At 43.5% G+C, this 20,139-nt stretch overlaps 1 protein-coding gene across 9 annotated transcripts in view; it reads left to right on the forward strand.

The window, feature by feature from the left end:
* Positions 1-19,860, forward strand: part of CFAP70 (cilia and flagella associated protein 70) — a 32,953-nt gene extending 13,093 nt beyond the window's left edge. For 6 of the 9 annotated variants that reach the window (XM_028706193.2, XM_028706192.2, XM_028706196.2 and 3 more), the window contains 19 exons: positions 302-382; positions 2,553-2,644; positions 3,190-3,250; positions 4,545-4,736; positions 4,965-5,096; positions 5,973-6,098; positions 7,477-7,610; positions 8,789-8,904; positions 9,525-9,545; positions 9,714-9,902; positions 11,170-11,295; positions 11,477-11,584; positions 12,624-12,727; positions 13,323-13,475; positions 15,682-15,843; positions 16,386-16,475; positions 16,593-16,754; positions 17,152-17,199; positions 17,944-19,860. In XM_028706193.2, the coding sequence (XP_028562026.2) occupies positions 302-382; positions 2,553-2,644; positions 3,190-3,250; positions 4,545-4,736; positions 4,965-5,096; positions 5,973-6,098; positions 7,477-7,610; positions 8,789-8,904; positions 9,525-9,545; positions 9,714-9,902; positions 11,170-11,295; positions 11,477-11,584; positions 12,624-12,727; positions 13,323-13,475; positions 15,682-15,843; positions 16,386-16,475; positions 16,593-16,754; positions 17,152-17,199; positions 17,944-18,024 (2,178 nt within the window). In that variant the 3' untranslated portion in view covers positions 18,025-19,860. The remainder of the gene's footprint in view (positions 1-301; positions 383-2,552; positions 2,645-3,189; positions 3,251-4,544; positions 4,737-4,964; positions 5,097-5,972; positions 6,099-7,476; positions 7,611-8,788; positions 8,905-9,524; positions 9,546-9,713; positions 9,903-11,169; positions 11,296-11,476; positions 11,585-12,623; positions 12,728-13,322; positions 13,476-15,681; positions 15,844-16,385; positions 16,476-16,592; positions 16,755-17,151; positions 17,200-17,943) is intronic. The other 3 variants (XM_028706201.2, XM_077918400.1, XM_028706195.2) reach the window with 2 other exon arrangements.
* The last annotated feature ends 279 nt before the right edge of the window (positions 19,861-20,139 follow it).

The following is a 20,139-nucleotide window of genomic DNA, read 5'->3' on the forward strand; positions in this document are numbered from 1 at the left end:
GGGCTATGGTGGCCCATAGCAGAGTGCCTTGTGGTGGGCTGCTCAGCCAGTGGAAGTGGGCAGCAGCTGCAACGCTGAAGTTGAGACAGCTGGCTGGCTCTATCCACTATTTAGTTTTCTTACAATGCCTCAAGGAAATGCTTTGAGGTCCTTATAGTATGGAATGTGGGACTGCAGATAGGCTCTAGGTCACATGGCTACCATAGTTCTGGCCTTGGGGAACAGAAAGGCAGAAGCTGATTGGACAGAAGCTTCCCACATAGCAGCTGTGCTAAATCTGATCATTGTTATTTTTTACAAGGCATCTAATATTGTGAGAAGGGACACATCTGATACCACAATTGAAGCGGCAATATCTATATGCCAGAACATTGAAGGGCAGGTAAATATATTCCTTAAGTGGATGACTGGGAAATTGTGGACTCTAGGTGCACATTTTTTAAACAATACAAAACTGAAAATGAATGAACTGCAGTGAAAATATTATGTTCATTTTTCACATGGCCTCCCTGCCCACACCCCTAATATTCTTAAGAGGGTCTCTTCTCCAGTCTTCAGAGAGTAGCTGGAAGTGGGAAGGCAGAAAAAGGTCCTCCTTTCCTTCCACTCTGCAGTTTTAGTTTGAAATCTTAGGCACAGTACTGCACCCAGAGCTCAGAAACTGCTTGCACTAATGAAATTCCATATCACAAAATGCGCCTAGAACAATGGGAGTTTCGAACACTGGCTGGTTGTATCGTTCTCGCTCCCATCATACAAGGCCTGAATTTGCAGAACTTGATTGATTGTTAGTCAGAAAGCTAATGATGTGCCACTCAAAAGCCTTTGTTGGTGGAGTTTATACAATAGTGTAGACAACAAGGAGCTAATATTTCTTAATAAAAGGAACAAGCAAGATCCTGATATGGAAATATGTGTTCCTTCATCTACCAGAAAGGATTTTCTGAAAATATGGGCTGCCCTCCCATATTTCTTTCTGCCTCCCTTGTTTCTTAAAGTCTCTCCCCTGCTTGTTTAAACATTATTCTTTAGTTTTATTTATCAGTCTACCAATCTGTCAACCAATCAGTTTTCTCATTTCTTCCTCATTTGAAACAGGTGAAAGAATGCGGATCCAACAGTCTGAAATGGTGCACTGTCATAGCTTTCTTTATTATAAAATAGTAATTTCCTTTCTTATATATAAAATAATGAAATGAAATATAGATGAAAGTTATCAGATGAAAAGTGGAACATCTATCTTGACTTCTAGTCCTAATTGCTTCCCTGTGTGTGAATATTAAATAAAACCATTTATACGGGGGCATATAAATTGAGCAAAATGTTGAAGATGCAGCATAGATGAGGCAGATTTAGCAGATTTGATTGCCCCTAAAAAGAATTATTGGAAAGATGCAATTAAATATAATGGGATATATGTTATTCTGAGAGCAATTCCATTAAAATTCCATTATACTGTTTGGTAATATTAAGGATTGTGCTGCAGTGTCTGTTAGTAGGGATATATGCTTTTAGTGGCAAACATTATTGCTGCTTTTAAATTGGAACCCAAGATGATTCCAATTAATGACAGGCAGAGAATCAATGAGGTGGTACAAAGGGAGAATCTCTGGCAGAGATCAACACTTCCTAAGCCCCATCCACTTGTGCCAATTAGGGTGGAAGGTGTGTTTCGAGGCAGATGTTCCTTTTTTAAATTTTCCCTATTCAGTCGGTTTTTAGTTATTATCATTATTTAGACTATTTTATTTATATTTAGATCTCCCAAATGTCTTACAATACCGTTAAAAACATGAGTAAACAGATTAGCAAAAAACAGCAGTCGTGCGAAACGTGGGCAGCACACTAATAATAATAATAATCCATTGACACTAATGGGAGGGGTATTGATGACCAGCTCCTTGCTGCTGTACTTTTTTGGACTTTCTGTGGGCGAGACGGGAATGAAGGGATCTTGTGGATCAAAGCATTTTCACAGGCAAAACTTTGGATGTATTCCAAAATGGACATTAACTGGTGTGATTGAACCACTAGAGAAGCACACTTACCCTATCGTGTACAGTTTACTCTCAGCGGGTGAACGCCATAGAAAACTGATTTGGCCATTTTACAGTAGAAGCTGCCTGTACACTGTGCTGGTTAGCGAGTGCCTGCAGTGTCACATTCCCACTCCTTCATGCCTGCTATCCCTGGAGCTGTTATACCATTTTTCCTTGTGACAAATAAGCAGTTTGCATGCAATGCTTGAAACTTTATTCTTAAAAGGTGGATAACTCACCTAAAGCTAGCAGGAAGGGCACAGCAGGTGTTGATCGGAATTAGAATCACTGACAGATTCATCTGTTGAATGCAACGCGAAGGCAGAGAAACAGTTAATGCAAAGCCTATGGTGGACAGAATGCTCGTTGCTATTAGGAACTCCCATCCTCCATTCCTCTTTTGTACTGGCTGGTATATGGTGTGAGAGAGATGCAAACTGTTTAATCTTCATCTATGAAAATGCTCTTAAGATCTTAAGACTGAGAAAGTGTCAACCTGCTTTGTCGTTTCAGCAATATATAGAAAGCGGGACGTATATTGTGATAGAGTTTGCGTTGGACAAACCTTTGGTGCCCAAGCGTTTGCCAGAGGAGCTCGCCAGCCGGTGCGCATGGGCAGTGATCTGGGGAGGGAGGGATGTCAAGGAACATGTTCTATAAAATTTATCATGTATCCTAAAGTGCTCTGTAAATTCTCCTTCAGTGGAGGAGGTTCTCCTGAGACGGGTTATTCCTTCCATTTGCTCCATGGGCAAGGCCAGGCCAGGCCAGTTACTACAGATTTTTAATCTTCCATGGTGTCCTGTTCTGACCATGAGCCAGAGTGGAAAACATCTGAAGGTGGCACAGTCGGTTGGTAGCAGGAAAGGTTGTGCTAGAGTTGTAGGACCTTGGACAGCTCCAGCAAATTGCATGCTTTTACAAAGGTCCTATTCACACTATCATTAGGGTTGGGAGAGAAATTAGATTCTGTTTGCATTTAAAGGCAAAATGACCCTAATACACAGTTTTTGGCCTGGGTTTTAGTCTGCGATCTGCTTTGAGGAACTCTTGGCTCATAGGCTTAAGTGTTGAGATCTGGGTCTAGGGTCAACATTTGTGTATAGAATTGCAGACTTGGAACCCACTGAATTTTGTCTTGCACATACAGGGTAAAGGAGATGATTCCTCCACGCCCTCAACTCCCTCGAAGGACTGCAGGAGCTAAGAAGGTATAGAGCAGAATAAGTGTACTCACCCAGCTTTCTGTACTCTGCCTGGGGGAGTGGGGAATTGAAAATTCTGTGCTAGGAAAAGCTTAGTGCTGCAAACCGAATAGTTTGCACAAACATGCATATTATCTCTTACTGTGTGTAATTTATTTTGCCCACTTGACACAATTTATTCTGGTTTGCCTTGTTATGGGGACTTAAGCAGCACACAAAAGCTGCACCACCCCCAGACCACTAGAAATTTTGTTCAGCCACCCTAGGGCTTCTGAAAGCTCAACAGACATTGTCTTCTTACACATAATTCCAAGCATTTATTTGTTACCATGAGAGCTATAAACATGCCTTTAAAAGGGGGAAGGGGGAGGAAATAGAGAATTGCTGGAAATCCTCATTATTGCCTTAAGCAGATATTTTACTTCCCTGTAGAATCACAACACATACACAGCCCTGAGAATTTGGTTAAGTGGTAAACTATCAGAATCTACATGCCACTTCCTTATGTGGTGAGTCCTTGGGCTGAAAGCTAACCTGTCTCCTTAGTGGAGGTCTGTGATTCCGAAGAGATCGTACTCACCTTGCACACATTTGCCAAATAAATTAAGAATAAAAGCCATGTACAGGGTTCCTGTTTCATCTTTGCAGCAATCTTGTGAGGTAGGTTAAACTGAGACAGAGGCCCAAGGTCATTCAGTGAAGTTCATGGCTGAGTGAGGGTTTGAACTGAGATCCCCTTGGTCCTCCTAGTCTGACACTGTCTGCCATGCTGTGCTACCTCTGGCATGGGATGACAATAAACACTATCTCAGCCATCACCCAGCCATGCTGCCTGTGACCCTACTCTAACACCCACGACGGGTTTTTCCGGTCTCAATTCTCTTTCAGTGCTTTGATGCTCCAGAACATACATCGCAGCAGTTTTCCTTATCTGGGTATCTAAGCAATGATTTGCACTGCACCTTGCACTTTTTTGGGATGGAAGTCTTTCAGAGACTTCACTGGTGATAAATTGGTATATTCAGTCAGAACGGTTCTTTCCAAGCAAGAGTTCAGATGAGTCACTCGTTGTCTCAGTCTTTTCTTAGGAACATAGGAAACCGCCTTATGCTGAGCCAGACAAGTGGTATTTCTATCTCAGTATTATCTACTACACTGACTGGAGATGTCTCTCCAGGGTTTCAGACTGGGGTCTCTCCCAGCCCTAACTGGTGATGCCAGGGATTCAACCTGGGACCTTTTGCATGCAAGACAAATGTTCTCCCACTGAGCTTCTGCCTTTATTTCTCTGTCTTTTTAGGCAGTAGAAGATTACCACGCTCAGGTCACCAGCATTGCTGAGGCCATTCTGGATGAGTATCACGAGCTGTTTGGCAGGCAGTTGGTTGAAGGGTATGCCATTGACAGCCACATCCTGGAGAACCAGAAATGCCAGCTCAACTATGAGCTCAACAGCTCTGGGAAATACTTTGCATTTAAGGAGCAAATCAAGGTATAAGCTCCATTTCAATTCATTTCTTTTGTACATGGTTGTTGCATCAGTGAATTTCTTCAGCGCTTTCTGTGATAAAACGATACCTTACTGGATCCCCCTGCATTTTAAAAGCCACATTTTCTTTAAATCTTATTTAGCCCAATAGGGGGATTAAAACCTGTATTTTCTGGATTTCTGTCTCCCCACTCCCAAAAATGTCAACTGGAGGGTTTGTGTTCCCTGCAGCATGCCGTGGTGAAAATTGTGCGAGAAAAGTACTTGAAAACAACTGCATTCGACAACTTGGACCAGCTCCAAGCTTTTCTGAGTGAGCTGTACGTGTACTTGGTGGATCAGATGCATGTTGCTCTGAATCAGGTAAGGCCAGCTTGGAAGAGAAAGGCACACCTTAGAAAGTGTCAAATCTACAAACCATTGTTTTATTCTTGGGACTGTTTGAGGACTTGTCAGAGGTTGGAGTAAGAATCAGTGTTGGAAGCTGTTTATGTTTTAATCAGGATTTTGGACTGTCAACTACCAGTCTATGGCTTCTATACTATGCTGGGGTTGCCACACCACTCCCTTCTGCCCCAGCCAGCACAGTAGTACAGTCGTACCTTGGTTGTCGAATGCCTTGGTATTCGTACATTTTGGTTCCCAAACGCCACAAACCCAGAAGTGAGTGCTCCAGTTTGCGAACCTTCTTTGGAAAACAAACGTCCGACACAACTTTCGCAGCTTCCAAATGAGTGCAGGAAGCTCCCGCAGCCAATCGGAAGCCGCACCTTGGTTTTCAAACATTTTCAGAAGTCAAACAGACTTCCAGAACGGATTCCGTTCGAGAACCAAGGTAAGGCTGTAGTCCAAAATGTTTGGAAGGCACTGAAGTTTGGGGTACAATATTTTCAAGCATCATTGGAGAAACATAAGGGAGTTGCCGGCCAAGGCAAACAAATCCAGCCACACCCATCACCATCCATATGTTTGGCGTACATAAGGAGGTAACTCGCTTTACAGCGAGTCAGACCATTGGGCCTGTCTACCACAGTATTGTCTGCACTGACTGGCAGTGGCTGTCCAGGAATCTTGGACGTAGGCAGGTTTAGCCCAGGTGGTTCTGTAACCCCATCACATATTATTTACGCACCAAGGGGCAATCTTCCAACCACCCCATTATTACTGAAAATCCCATTCAAGTGTAAGCCTCTGCCATTTGATCTGTAATAGTTGCATTGTTCTCTTACCTTTGGGCAGGTGCTGTCCCAGCAGACCCCCAGCCCTCCTCCTCCCAGCTTTACCACCTCCGAGCAGCTCCGTCTTTTTGCCCGCGAAGCCCAGAACAACGGAGACTATAACTTGGCAGCGACCTACTACCAGGAGGTGACAGAACTGCTGCTCCTCTCCAAGCAGAACAGCTGCAGGAACAAAGAGTCTCTGGTGTTAAGGCAGAATTGGAGACATTTAGAAAGGATGTTTTCATCATTTGCATTTTAGGATGTGTTAAAAATCCTAAGGGGCTGTGGGAGGGTGGTTGGGATTTTTTTTGGGGGGGGGGTATCCATGTCTTTTGCAGCTAGAGGCAAGATGTGAGAGAGGTGGGATTTGAACCAATACAGCTCATTTTCTTGGGGAAACATAAGGGGTGCATATTGTTCAATAAGGTTGTAAGGCCAAAAACTGAGGTGGTAAAACAACTCCCAGACTGTATGGCTTTGGACTGCAGGCAAAGGATTACATGAGTAAATGCTTCTCCATTTAAACCTGCCCATACATGGAAGGCAAACATATAAGGGAGAAGTGTTCTATGCCAGCTTTCTCCCTGACATGCTAGATTTCTCTGTTCTGGGTCCCCACCTCCTCTGATGGGAAGCATTCAATCATGCATCCACCCCTGCTCACAGTTCATGCCACCTAAACTGCTCTTTTTTTGAACTAGGCCTCATTGACTGAGATCTTGAGCGTCAGAAAGACTATTTCCCAGATAAGATTGACTAGTAATGACCTTTACTGTTGAGTGGGTGCATGACAGTGCCTACTTCTCTAATAATGTGTGACTTGGCTTGTTTGTATAATTGGCACTATTTTTTGCTTCTTTAGCACCATTTATTTTTGAAAGATTTCTATTCAGTCAAATGGTCTCCAAGCAACTTGCAAGAAATCTAAAACAATTCAAGAAACGCTGCTCATCCCTCACCAGTTGGGTGGCTAAGAAATGTGTGGGGGCGAATGATGCTGAAGAATTTCCCCTAGGCCTCTGGTATCCCTGCTGCTGTGGGAACTGGAAGAAATATTCCCCTGCCTCAGTCCTCTTTGCATGTACTGCCAAGCTAAATATCACAGTCTTGTGATTTGTGGCTCTTTAGCTCAGCAGTGGGGCTCTCTGCTCTGCTGCCTGGAGCTGTATGCCATTAGCCTCTTTTCAGGTTGTGGCACAGAGGGCTGCTGGGCAGCTGACTATGCTGGGCTAGATGGATCATCTTTGGTCTGATTCAGTATAAGGCAGCTCCAGTACACATATAGTTAGATGGACCAGAGAACCTCTGCAGGGGTTTTGTCCAGGTGCATAATGGCTCACAAACCCTGAGGCCAAATTAAAATCAAATAAGACTAATGGGATGTCTGTCAGCCTTCCGAATTTGGAGCATGATCAGGTGACTCATCAGAAGGATGGAGCCCCATTTCTAATGTGCAGTTTTTATCCATTCAAAACCATGGAACATCAGGGAGTCAACTTACGCAATGGTGTTTCCATCCACAGAGATTGTCTCGCGACCGCCAGGATATCCAGAGTTGGTTGGATTATGGCACTTTCTGTCTGCTGACTGAAAACAATCTCAAAGCCCAGGAGTGCTTCCGTGAGGCTGTTAGCCTGGACCCCAATCACCTACCCAGGTAGTACTTGGTATCAAGAGGCAGGCAGGGAGGGGAGATGTGCGGCCTTGTTCAGACAATTCTCATGGGGCAAGAAAGGCTTTGTGTAGCTGATGAATATTGAGGGCATTTCTCCCCTCCAGCTAAAAATAGTACAGTATACCGTAGGTGCAATGCTTGGAGGCTGAGCTGTAACATGTCCTGATCTCCCACCTTTTTTCTAAAGGGAAATAAAAAAATAGAATGGCTGGGCACATGGGCTTCTGTGCATATATATGTCACTAGTGCTCATGCTGCTGCTATCCTGCTCACAATCTGTAGCAAGCATCAGCACCTTTGAAGGTGACCCAGAAACTACAACTAATCCAGAATGCGGCAGCTAGACTGGTGACTGGGAGCGGCCGCCGAGACCACATAACACCTTCATTGACCTACAAAGACCTACAAAAAAACCTTCTGAAGCCAGTGGAATTACCACGAAGGGCCCCCTGGGTGATATTAACACCCAGGGAGGCTTGTAGGGAAGTAGGGGGTCTTTCAGATATTGGGTTGAACTTGGGTCCCATGGAAATCAGTGGGGTAAGTTAGTCATGATTTAAAGTGCAATGACGGTGGCAGATTACCAAATAGGCAGCATAGGCACGGGCCTCTGGGCCTCACGCCTTTTAGGGCCCCCGCAACAATGGATCAAAATAATATGGTGTAATAAAATTGGTTTATTAAAATGCTTGGCTGGCAAAATAAAATACACGTATTAGGAGATAATGTGCGAGGGGCCTCCCAATTTTTTTGACTGCCTAGAGGCCTCCAGAGGCTTTAATCTGGCACTGTGCAATGATGTCAGTGGGAACAATGTGTAAGTAACTTAACCTGGCTCCAACACAATGTGGCATGCTTTATGAACACTGAACTGGGAGAAAGCCCCATTGATCACAGTGTGGCACTTGCTTCCAAGTGAGTATCCAGAAAGAGACATTGGGTGGTAGGCAACTAAGTTTTACTCAGAGTAGACTCATTGAAATTAATGAGCATGGCTAAGTTAGGCTCATAATTTCAACGGGTCTAGTCTGAGTAACACCTAGTTGCCTTCCATCCTTACTCTAGTGGGAACGCTCATAGGCTACACAGTGCAGTGGGCTCTTGCTTGCTTGCTTTTTGCAAGTGGGCAGCTGCTTCAGTCTTTGGTTTTGTCTGCCCAGCATACTGCTCTGTGGCATCATGGCTGTGATGCTGGAGAACTACGAAGATGCTGAGGTCTTCTTTGAGGATGCCACCTGCTTGGAACCCTCCAGCATTCTGGCCTGGACCATCTTAGGTAGGTCAGCTGGATTTGCTGGGGTGGTCTTGTTAATGAGCTTTATCCTGGTATTCTCTTCATCGGTACTGGGCACACTTCTGACATCGTAGGATTCCCTCTGCACACATACAGGAACTTTAAGGCTCGGGTCCATTTGTTCACAGGCAGGTGTCGGTTTTATTCCATTTTAGTTCACCATCCGCTCTCTCGCCTGTTTCCAACCCAGAACATCTCAGCTGCACTGCCTTGGCTGCAGAGTCTGGGCATCTCTTCCATGGGTTGTATTCAAGTTACATATACACTGTGCAAGCATGGAATCTCACTCCTGGTGTAGAATGATTTGAGAATCCCAGAGTGGGGGAACAAGCTTCTAGCCCTTATGAAGACGAACAGTATTTATTTCTCTTCTTTGGAGGGGATTTCTCTTTTCTTCCAAAGAAGTGGTTTAACAATAACAACACCAGCACAGTGGGCTGTCACCAACTAAGTCCTACTCAAGAGTAAACCCACTGACACTAATGAACCTAAGTTGGTCATTCTATTAACTTCAGTGGATCTACTCTAAGTAGGACTAGTTTTTTCCCCTTTAGTATGTTTTCATTAAAATATTTTCCGTAAGTAACGATCTCTGTTTTCAGATCGTAGAGTCTTTCATGCAGGTCAATTACCCCCCTCCCTTTACTCCCTGATGGAAAGGAGGGTGAATTTTATCACCTTCTTCCTGCAGGACCCATTAAGGTGCCTGGCCAGCTGGGGGCACTGCAGGTTGAGAGGCCCCCTCCCACCTCCCAGCAGTGATGCAACTCTCTTGCTTGCCTTTCCCACAGGGCTATTCTATGATATCCAGGAGAATGACATTAGGGTGGAGATGGCGTTTCAGAAGGCTTTCAAACTCCAGAAGGCTTCTCTCCAGAAGGAGCGACCTCCACCTGAGGTTGGAGATGCAGCAGTACGAAAGGTCTCCATGTCTCCTTCAGCGGTGGAAGTTCTCTCTGTTTCAGCGGAGGAGGAGCTGCGTAAGCTGAGACTCTGCCTGCAGGGAATTTGTAAACAATGGGGTCTTGGAAAAGGCGCAGCTTATTCACAGCAGGTCAAAAATATTCATGTTCACAACAGACAGAATATATTATGCCAACAGGGACATCATCTGTGTCTCTGGGATTAGAACTCTGTTTATCCCAAAACATTTCCTCTCATCTTTCTGAAAATTTATTTTTATGACTACAGGCAAACCCAATTTGCATGAGGATTGCAGTCCGGGAGGTCATTGTGGGCGTCCGTTAAATAGCATGCAATTGAAACACCCTGTTCTGCCCCATTCTGCCTCTGCTCCAACTCTGCCCTGCCCCCTTTCTGCCCTTTTAGTGACATCTTTTATGACGTTTCCAGGTCCCTTCTGAGTTTGGCACTGTGCGAGTGTGTGCATTTCTGCATATACTGGTCATGCCTATAATCTCTCTCATCCTTCCTGGACTCCTTTGCCCTTTCTGAAGTGTTGGTTTTGCTTCTTGATCTTACTAGTGTAGGGGTGGGGAACCTGACAGGCCAGATCCTTAATTCACCGGCACCTGGGGCGGGGGGGCTTCAACAGGGGGTGGTCCCGTCCATCTGTCAGTCACCTGATGTCATAACAACACCAAGTGATTGACAACTGTCAAAAGTTTAAAGGAGATATCAGCAGTGGGGAAATACTCTGTTTGGAGGAAGTGGTTTGAATCCCCAGCGCAGCCAGCATGATGGGACTTGTAGGCCACAGACTCCTGTTCACTGGCTTAAGCATTTGCTTTGCACTCCTTCCCAGGCATCATGGGGCTTGTAGTGTCAAGAAGCTGCGAGGGGCATCAGATGTCAAGGAAATAAGCAACTATCCTACTTTTAAAAGGCATCTGAAGACAGCCCTGTTTAGGGAAGTTTTTAATGTTTAATGCTGTATTGTGTTTTTGATACTCGATTGGGAGCCACCCAGAGTGGCTGGGAAAACCCAGCCAGATGGGCAGGGTATAAATATATTATTATTATTATTATTATTATTATTATTATTATTATTATTATTATTATTAAAATAACAGCAAGGCTGAGCTCCTCGGTAACTCTAGCTAACCCAGTAAGTTCATAGAGAACTCCCAACCAATCGGCTTCTGCAGGCAGGACATGGGATCGGGGATGTGGGTGTGAGTGTGGAAGCTCATTCCTCCTGTACTGAGACTTGCTATCCAGTTAGAAATATGCAAAGATAGTTTTGTTCTTCTTTGACTTTTCTAATTTTTCCGGATTTCCCCTTAGCATCTGTTGAAGTTTCAGACATCCCAGAGCCACCCGTAACCATCCATCGGACAGAAGAGGAGAAACCTAAGATCGCCAGAAAGATGTCCCTGGCTCCCAGTAGATTGAGGCTGGCGCCTCCGAAAGGTTTGGGGCCAACAACCTTGGGCTTGGAGAGGGTGTGACTATACCTTGAAGAAATAGAATGAGCTACAACACCAGTCTTGTTGTATAACTGGGCAAAGCTGAATGTCAGGGATCTGAGAGGCAGATCAAGATAGGCTTGTTCTCGTTTTGTTTTTTCTCATTTTTCATGATTCCCCTTTAGCGTCTGATGACGAATCCTTTCACCGCCTGCAAGAAGAGGAAGGAGTGTCTAAGATGTCCAGGAAGATGTCGATGGCTCCCAGTAGAATGAAGCTGCCTTCTCTGAAAGGTTAGGGGCCACAATATTAGGATTCGAGGCAAATGATGATTACGACTGGGAAGCAAGAGAATGAGCTGCAGCAGAACCACTCTTGCTGCACAAATGAGCAAAACGACACCAGCAATCTAAGGGGCAGAGCTGCCAAAATCAAAAGGATGTGCTTGGGCGGTGATAGCAGGGTCTGGATTGCATAGGATGACCTGTCCAATGGACTACTAGCCTGCATTTGAACAGAGTTTCTGCTCAGGGGTGAGTGAAGCCAAACAAAGCAGACCTGCAGACTTGGATGGACTGATTTCCATTGCTGGCTACAGGCAAACAGATGAACTGCAGCCATTTCCCTTTTCATTGGCATTCTCCTAAGTGCTGTGCTTATTTTGCATTTCCTCAACTTGCTCTCTTAACATAGGCTTTTGGCTTGGCTTAGGGTTCACGCCTGGGATGTGGATAGACAGTGCTGGTGATGGTGGTGGTGGTGTGGGGACCAGGCACACTTTGCAAGGTGGAAGTTTGCTGAAAACTTTAAATGAAAAATGAAGATGTGTATTTTCTGCATTTATTTAATAAATTGAGTACAGTATGATCGCAACTTATGCACGTTTAACATGTGCAATTTCAGCTTTACTCTGGAGAAGGCTGGCCAGTTGAAATTGCACAAATTAAATGCACAGAAAGCAGAGAGCTTAAAAGCTCTTTTTTGCACAGGGTTTTCCCTTGCGAGATCTCTGGGGAACTTGGGTGGTCCCATGAGATCTCATGAGAGCATCTCAGAGTCTTCATGAGAGCATCCATGAGCCCGGTAAGCAAGACAGAGAACTTCAACAGTCTTTGCCTTGCTTGGGGGTCAAGGCCAGCTCAGTGCAGGACTCTGGAAAGGTAAGGATGCTTGTACAGGGGCAGTTCCAAGGGGATGGCTTGAATATATGCATTCTTGCATATACATGCCATCCCTGGAATACAACCCCTACCCAAGAAGTGATCATACTGTACTAAAGAAAGGCATCTAAGGTCTGTTGTTAAATTCCTTGAATTCCCTGCTTCATTTCAGAACCCAAGGTTGTCTTTGAAACAGAGCCTCCCCCTCCCCCACAGCCCACCACCACCATCTTCATGGAGACGATTAACTTTTTGATGGACGTGAATGCCTTCCAGGTGAATGTGGAACTAACAGGGCAGGGGGTGGGGTGGGGGCAACTGCAAAGTAGAGCTGCTCCCTTTCCATGGGGAATCAACTAGTGCTTCAGGTTTCATCTGGTGGATTAATCAAATGAGACTCCAGTGATTAATCATCAAAAAACAGACAGGGAGGGCAAGTTTTAATCAACAGAAATATAAGTTGAGGGAACTTGTTTTACTTCTTTCCCGCTTTTTGATGATATTTTGGTTGTGCGTTCATGAGGGGAGTGAAAAATGAAACCTTCAAGGTGGCCTTTCCTTCTAGCCATAGGCACTGGCTCTGTGGGTTCTCTGGGTACACACTATACATTTAAAGCTCTTCCTTTCCCTCAAAGAATTCTTGGCACTATAGTTTACGCCTCACAGAGTTACAAGCTTGACTCCAGGTAAGCTAAATTTGGAAGCCAGAGGCCACAGCTGGAATGTGGAGCAGGACTGTGTGGAACTGATAGGTAGGAGAGCAAGAGACAGCAAATTTAACTGTGAATAAAGGCTAGTGGCATCTGGTTGAGCAGGTCAGGAGGTTTTCGTGGCTGCATAACAAACCCTGGGGCTGGCTTTTCCTTCTCAGTTTGTTCACAGGGCATTGGCACATGAGCTGCTCTGCCCTCAAGGAGGCCCCAGCTGTGACTACTACCTGGTGCTGGCCCAGACATACATGCTCAAGAAGGAATACAGCAAGACAGAAGAATGCCTGGAAATGGCCGTCCAGATTGATTACCTGGCAAGTATCTCTTTTTAGCACCCTTTCCTTCCGCTCACCCAGCATCAACAAGACAGGCACCTCCCAAAGAACCGTGCCCGAACATCACGTCAGTGATGCCAGATTTCTTAATACCTTTTGTATCTGATTCCACTGTTTACCAGAAAAAAAGGCAGCACGTGTGAGATTTTATATGTATACACACACACAAATATATATCTCCATAGACCTCCCCAAACTGGGAATAATATGTCATGTATCTGACAAAGTTGACTCTATTCCACCAAAGTTTATGCTGTAACTTTTAAGGGGGCTGAAGGCTCTTAGTTGTTTTTACTGCAGCCGACTAACACAGCTGCCCTTTCTGCAACATCAAAGGATAAGAAGAGCCTGGCTGCTGGATCAGGCCAATGGCCCATTGAGTTCAGCATCCTATTCTCACAGTGGCCAACCAGATTCTACTGTGATACAAGGTGTGCTCCTTCTTCAAGGCTGTGGGGCATTTTTCTGCTAGCCTACTGATCTGAGACAGCAGCACACTGGAGTGATGAGCAGCAGCAGCAGAGGCCTCAGCAAGCAGGTTGTTGCCTCTGTGCAGGACAGAGATTCCCTGTGTAAAAGTTCCCTACAGAAAGCATTGAAAAGCTCAGAATTCCCCATCACCACATCCAGGCCTGTGCAGGCTTGTCTGAGGCCCAGGGTGAGAGTCCCCGGCCGGCTGGGAGACGCAGGGCATTCTTGGCACGACAGCATAAGTCCGGCAGACCGCTGGTGGGGCCCTCCAGCCAGCTTAGCCCTTCAAAGCCCGGGGCAAGTGTACCCAGCTGCTTCACTCTGCACAGACCTGACCACATCCTTTGTTTTTTGAAATGTTTTTTAACCACTGCCCTAGTCAGACTCATTCTTCTGAACCCCCCCACCCCCACCCCCTTCTTCCTTTCTTTCTTTTTTTAAAAAATTTGTTTGGTTTCTCAGATTAAAATTTTACAATCATATATCAAATATAAATCATAAAAACAAGATTCCAAGGAATCTCCTGGACTTCCCTCCTCCCCTTTGTGGGTCCTATTATTAATCATTTCCTCCTGCATCTTTTATGATGATCCAAATCTTTTACATCTCCATTATATCCAAAATTCACCATTAAACTAGAAGTGATATTCCACTCCTACTAACGATTTTAACTGTTTACAATGGTCTTTAAGATTATAAATTTTCCCCATTCTTTCTTAACATTTTGGTCTTCCTGGTTTCTGATTCTTCTGGATATTTTAGCTATTTCGGCATAGTCCATCAACTTGATCTGCCATTCTTCTCTGGTAGGGACTTTATCTTCTTTCCATCTCTGGGCCAATAACATCTGCGCAAAAAAGTCATTTCTGCTCCCTTGGGATTGCCACACCTAGAATTCCTAAAAGGAAGGCTTCAGGTTTTTTAGCAAAGGTTATTTTAAACATTTTCCCCCCAACTCATTATATATCTTTTCTCAAAATCCCTTACTACCTTACCTTTCCACCACATATGATAAAAGGTTCCTTCTTTTCCCTTACATTTCCAGCATACATTTGAGCCTGTTTTATACATTTTTGCCAATTTGCTAGGAGTTAAATACCATCGATATATCATTTTCATATAATTTTCTTTCAACGTATAACATGCTGTGAACTTTAAATCCCAATTTCATAACTTCTCCCATTCTGCCTGTTGTATATTATACCCAAAGTCTCTCGCCCACTGTATCATTACTGATTTGACCTGTTTGTTTTTTGTATACCATTCTAATATTAATTTATACATTTTTGAAAGTTATTTTGTTTTATTCCCTAGCAACTCTTTTTCAAATTTAGAGATTTCAGTACAAAAACCATTCTTTTAGTCTACCTTAAATATATTATTTAATTGATAGTAACCAGTCAATTAGTAATTCTCTTATATCTTCAAACCTAGATCTTTCCACATTGCCCAATCATTTCTCATATTCGTTTTTTCAAGGATATTGCTTCTAATGGGGAGAGCCACCAAGGTGTTTTTTGCTCTAATAAATTTTTATATTTTCCCCATACTTCATAAACCGATTTTCTTACAACATGATTCAAGAAAGCTCTATGTACTTTAACCTTTTCATACCACAAATATGCATGCCAACCACTTATTGCATGCAACCACTTATGCATGGAACCACTTATTCCATTTCCTGCCACCATTTTTATTTTATTTTTTTGTGCAGAATCCAGAGGTTTGGGCTCAGAAAGGGCATCTCTGCTACCTGACTGGGGACTTTGGCGAGGCAAAAGCCTGCTATGAGCGGACCATCAGTTTTGTGACTGATGCAAAGGATATGCATTTTGTCTACCTGCGGTTAGGATCCATCTACTTGGAGAGGAAGGAGGTGAGGAGGCATAAAATGGGAAGTTCAGTGGGACACAGAAGAGCTGGGTGGGCTGGCAGTCTTGACATGAAATCTAAGGGGAACCTCTCCTACTCTGACTGGGGAGGCCTGTTGCCTTCAAGCCCTACTTGTGGGCTTCTTGGAGACACACCTGGTTGTTAGAAGCAGGAGGGCCACTGGACTAGTTGAATCTGCTGCCCTTTAATGTGCTTGTTTTACATTCTGGAATTTTAAAGGCTATTTTCTGCTGGGCAAAGTTTTTACAATTATATTAAGTGCCCGTTTTAGATTGTATTGGTTGATTTTATCTTGTTTTAGTAGTCCTTTTTTGTTTTGTTTTTTGTTTTGATATTCCTTTATATGTCACCAACAGTTACTGAGCAGCTAATAAATATATAAAAAAAACAACCCAATGTCCTTTGTGAGTAGCTCTCTTTGAAACAGTGGCTTGAGAAGGCTTCTGTCAAGAACAAAACAAACAGAGTATAGTGTCAATTGTCATAGCATGGAGGGTAATTTGCCAACCTCTGTTCCTCTGACAGTATGACAAGGCAAAGGACATCTACCTGCTGGCCAGTAAGAAATCACCTTCCTGTCTCACATGGCTGGGAGTAGGAATTGCCTGCTATAGGGTAAGAGACTGATGCTCTTTAATCCGGCTGCAGTGCACTCCCACTGCTGATGCTTGAAGCCAAGTGCACAGCACATGGTCTTACGTTTTTAATCAGTCTACTTCTCCCTCTCTAAAGCTCAAAGAGATGGTGGAGGCAGAAGATGCCCTCTCCGAGGCCAATGCCCTCAACAACAACAATGCTGAAGTGTGGGCGTATCTGGCTCTCGTCTGCATGCAGGTGAACTCTCAAGGGCCTTTTAACCCAGCAAAAGACGTATCTGCTTTTCTTTACAGTAGTGTGAGTATGTTAGGTGGAGGGTTTCAAGGAGGCGCTCAATGGAAACAGGTACTCAACCATTCTGATGCCCAAGCTTAACATGGTTCATCTGTGTATCTTTTTTGGGGGGTGGGAATCCTCAAATATTTAACTGGTAAATGAATGGGTCCAAGGATGCTATTTATCAAAACAGAAATGTGGGGGGGGGGGGAGTGGTGTCAACCCCCCCAACATCATTTGCCTTTTGTTTGCCTCTATCCGCAAGTTGACAACTAACAAGTACTTCATTGGGGAGTAGTGTTTCTCTGCTGTCCATTCTTTTTCTTAACCCATAATTAAACCCTTTGCAGTTTCTTGCAACTGCAATAGTGTTGTAAAAGATCAGCTTACTGTGGACTGCTTCCTTCTTCTTCTTCAGGGTGGAAGGCAGCTGGAGGCAGAACAATCCTACAAATATGCTGTCAAGGTTTGTCACCCTATTCTCTCTTTCACGATTGTTAGATTTGTGGAAAGGCGTTACACTTTGGTTCGGAAGCAACCAGCAGGTGTGACTAGCAAGTCACACATTCTTTAAGCCAGGATTAATTTAGTCATCATTTATATATATATATTAGAAAGCACATCCCTCCTTTCTATTTCTTGAAAAAATGCAAGGAGGCTAAGAACAAGAAGAATGATGAAGCAGTAACAAAACCATTACAGTACAAATAAATGAAGGCGACACAAACATGAGTATCAAGTAAAATCAAGTGGAAAAACCTTTTGGGATGAGCACTAACTCACATAGTACTCTCTGTGACCAAAGTGCTTTTCTGTACACTGGTTGTATTTTAAAGTCAATGCAAAAAGGGCTGTTCAACGTCCGTGTGTAGATTTATGTTATATTTATATTATATATCAGGCATCATTGCGGGTTCCGAATGTTCCCATGATGAAAAGTGAGACACACACTGAAAATGGCATTGAATTAAATGTGGCATTTCTCAATCAGCTGCTGTTGCATGCTGCTATCTCACCATCCTGACTTGTTCTATCACATCTGATGCCAGCTTTTGGCAGGCCGACAGTGAAAGTATTTCTGGTTGTCTTGTGTGGCCTTGAAGTAGGGATTAACTGGCCCAGCCTTCCTCCTTGAACCAAAGCATACATGACAGATCTTTAAATAGGCACTTGATTTAGTCTCGTCTCATCCCTACTCCTTCCATTGCAGCTGGAGCTGGCCAACGAAGAACTGCTCCAGGAGATCCATCAGGTGCAGTTAGATGTTGGCTTTGGCGATCCGTCTTTCTGAACTCTTCCAGTTTATGGACACTTCGACTGTATTGAGCAGGGGGTGAACAAAGAGTTGGGTGTTATGCAGTAGGAAGATATGCCAGATTTCTACCACTGGACAGACCAATCCACAATGCCCTGACATTTTTTGCTGACATTTTTTGTATAAAGCAGAGATGGAGAACTCTGTGGCCCCTTCCCTTGATGTTGCCTGGATTCCAACTCCCATCAACCCCATCTATCATAACCAACAGTTAGGGATTGATGGGAACTGGAGTCCAGCAAAATCTGAAGGTTCACCCTTGGTATAAGGAACCTGGAATTTTCAGGTGGCAGCTTTCTAAGCATCTGGGAGCAAAGTGTGATGTCTTAAGAAATGCAGGTATCTTCTTCCTTGGGACAACCCCATGCACATGACAAGGATTTTAATGCGCAGAGTGCAAAGGCCATGCCATCGTTGTCACCTACATTGTTACAACTGCACATTCTGTTCAGGAGATGCTACATCTCACAGCTGAAGCAAAAGAACACAGAGGAGATTGGGTGTGATGCAGTATTTTGTACCCGTGGCTTCTGAAACAATGTCCATGGGTGCAAGCACACATACAGATTTGGATTGGACTGGATTGGCTCAGCCACACAAATTGGTCATAGAAGGATCCTGCGAGTGGAGGCTAAATCCTTGGAGACTTGCAGTTCACAAGATTGTCTAGGGATAAGTGGTGCAAATGATCCATTTTTTCTTTTTCTTTTACAATAGCGTCATTGTATTTTACGCTTTGTATTTTTGTATTTTTACTTTTTGTTGACATGTTGATGGGCTGCGTTTGTTTTGTGAATTGCATTGGGTGCTAAGTAAGGAGGTCAAAAGCTGCAGAGAGAAATTATTTTACACACACAGAGAGAGAGACACCAAAAGCAGCCGCATGGCTTTAGGCAACAAAAATGTCATTTTGATTACATTCCCAGGCTGTAATCCTTTGCATGCTTTCCTGTATGCCCCATTGAATCCCATGGGACTTACTTCCAAGGAAGCACACACAGGATTGGCTTGCTCATGCTACTGTTAATGTTATGTGCATTTTATGATTAATGCCTATGAACTCTAATTGTTTCACTTTTATTTTGTAAATTGCCTTAAATACAAAGTTAGAAGGGTATACACTATATAGATATAAATATTTTTCTGTGTGTGTGTTTTTTAAAAATGCATATCTTGTTCTCACACCTGCATCTTTGTCAGGAAAAGCAAGTGAAACAGAATTCAACAATGGTCACACAGATACTCACGCATCTGCTTCGCTTCTAGGCATGCTTTTATCAGAAATGACACTTGTGTGGCAGTTGGGGTTTTTGTGACCTAAGTTGTTAGGTTTGGATCCCCAAAAGTCATATGCAGCAATCCTGAGTTTCTCTATATGATTTATTTTGATGTTTTGTTTGTTAAGACTCTTCAGGTGACATGTGGTTAGTTCGGGAAGGGCACAGTTGGCAGAAAAATTCTCTCTTACATCAGTTCTTTGAGCTCTTGTGTAATTTCTTTTCTGAGGCTTTTGGACTCCTTCCCAACAGATTGTGCCCTTTTCATTTTCTCTATAACTATCAGCCCTATCAAAGTCTGTGTGTGAGTTCTGAAGTTTAAGCTGGGTTCTTTCTGAGTCCTTGTCCATCCTAGGGAATAGTGTACAAATGGAATGGGATTGCAATTGTGTTGCAGATGTATCAACCAGAAGAATTGGACATTTTTTTCATCTGATTTTGGAAATTTCCCAAGGAAAGGCAAGAGGAGCGTACCGTTTGAAAATAACTACCGTACTGAAGCTAGCTCATTTCTGTTTTTAAAATAAATAAATATATATATTTATGTTTATTAATTTACAAAATGTGTGAGCTGTTTGTCTTATTTTTTCTTTAAAAATGCCTGTAACAACACACAGCTGTTAAAAATCTACATGGAGTTGGGATTTAAAATTTACAGCTTGTTATACCCTGAAAGAAAACTTCATGACAATGATAGTACCTTACACCAAGTAAATTAGCAAAAATGTATAAATCAGTCAGGTACTTGCTGGAAGTTTCAATAAATGGAGGGCACTTTTAATCATATGTGGTAGACTTGTAAAAATGCGAAGGA

Source organism: Podarcis muralis, chromosome 14 (genome assembly GCF_964188315.1).
Source record: "Podarcis muralis chromosome 14, rPodMur119.hap1.1, whole genome shotgun sequence".
Classification (NCBI taxonomy): Eukaryota; Metazoa; Chordata; class Lepidosauria; order Squamata; family Lacertidae; genus Podarcis; species Podarcis muralis.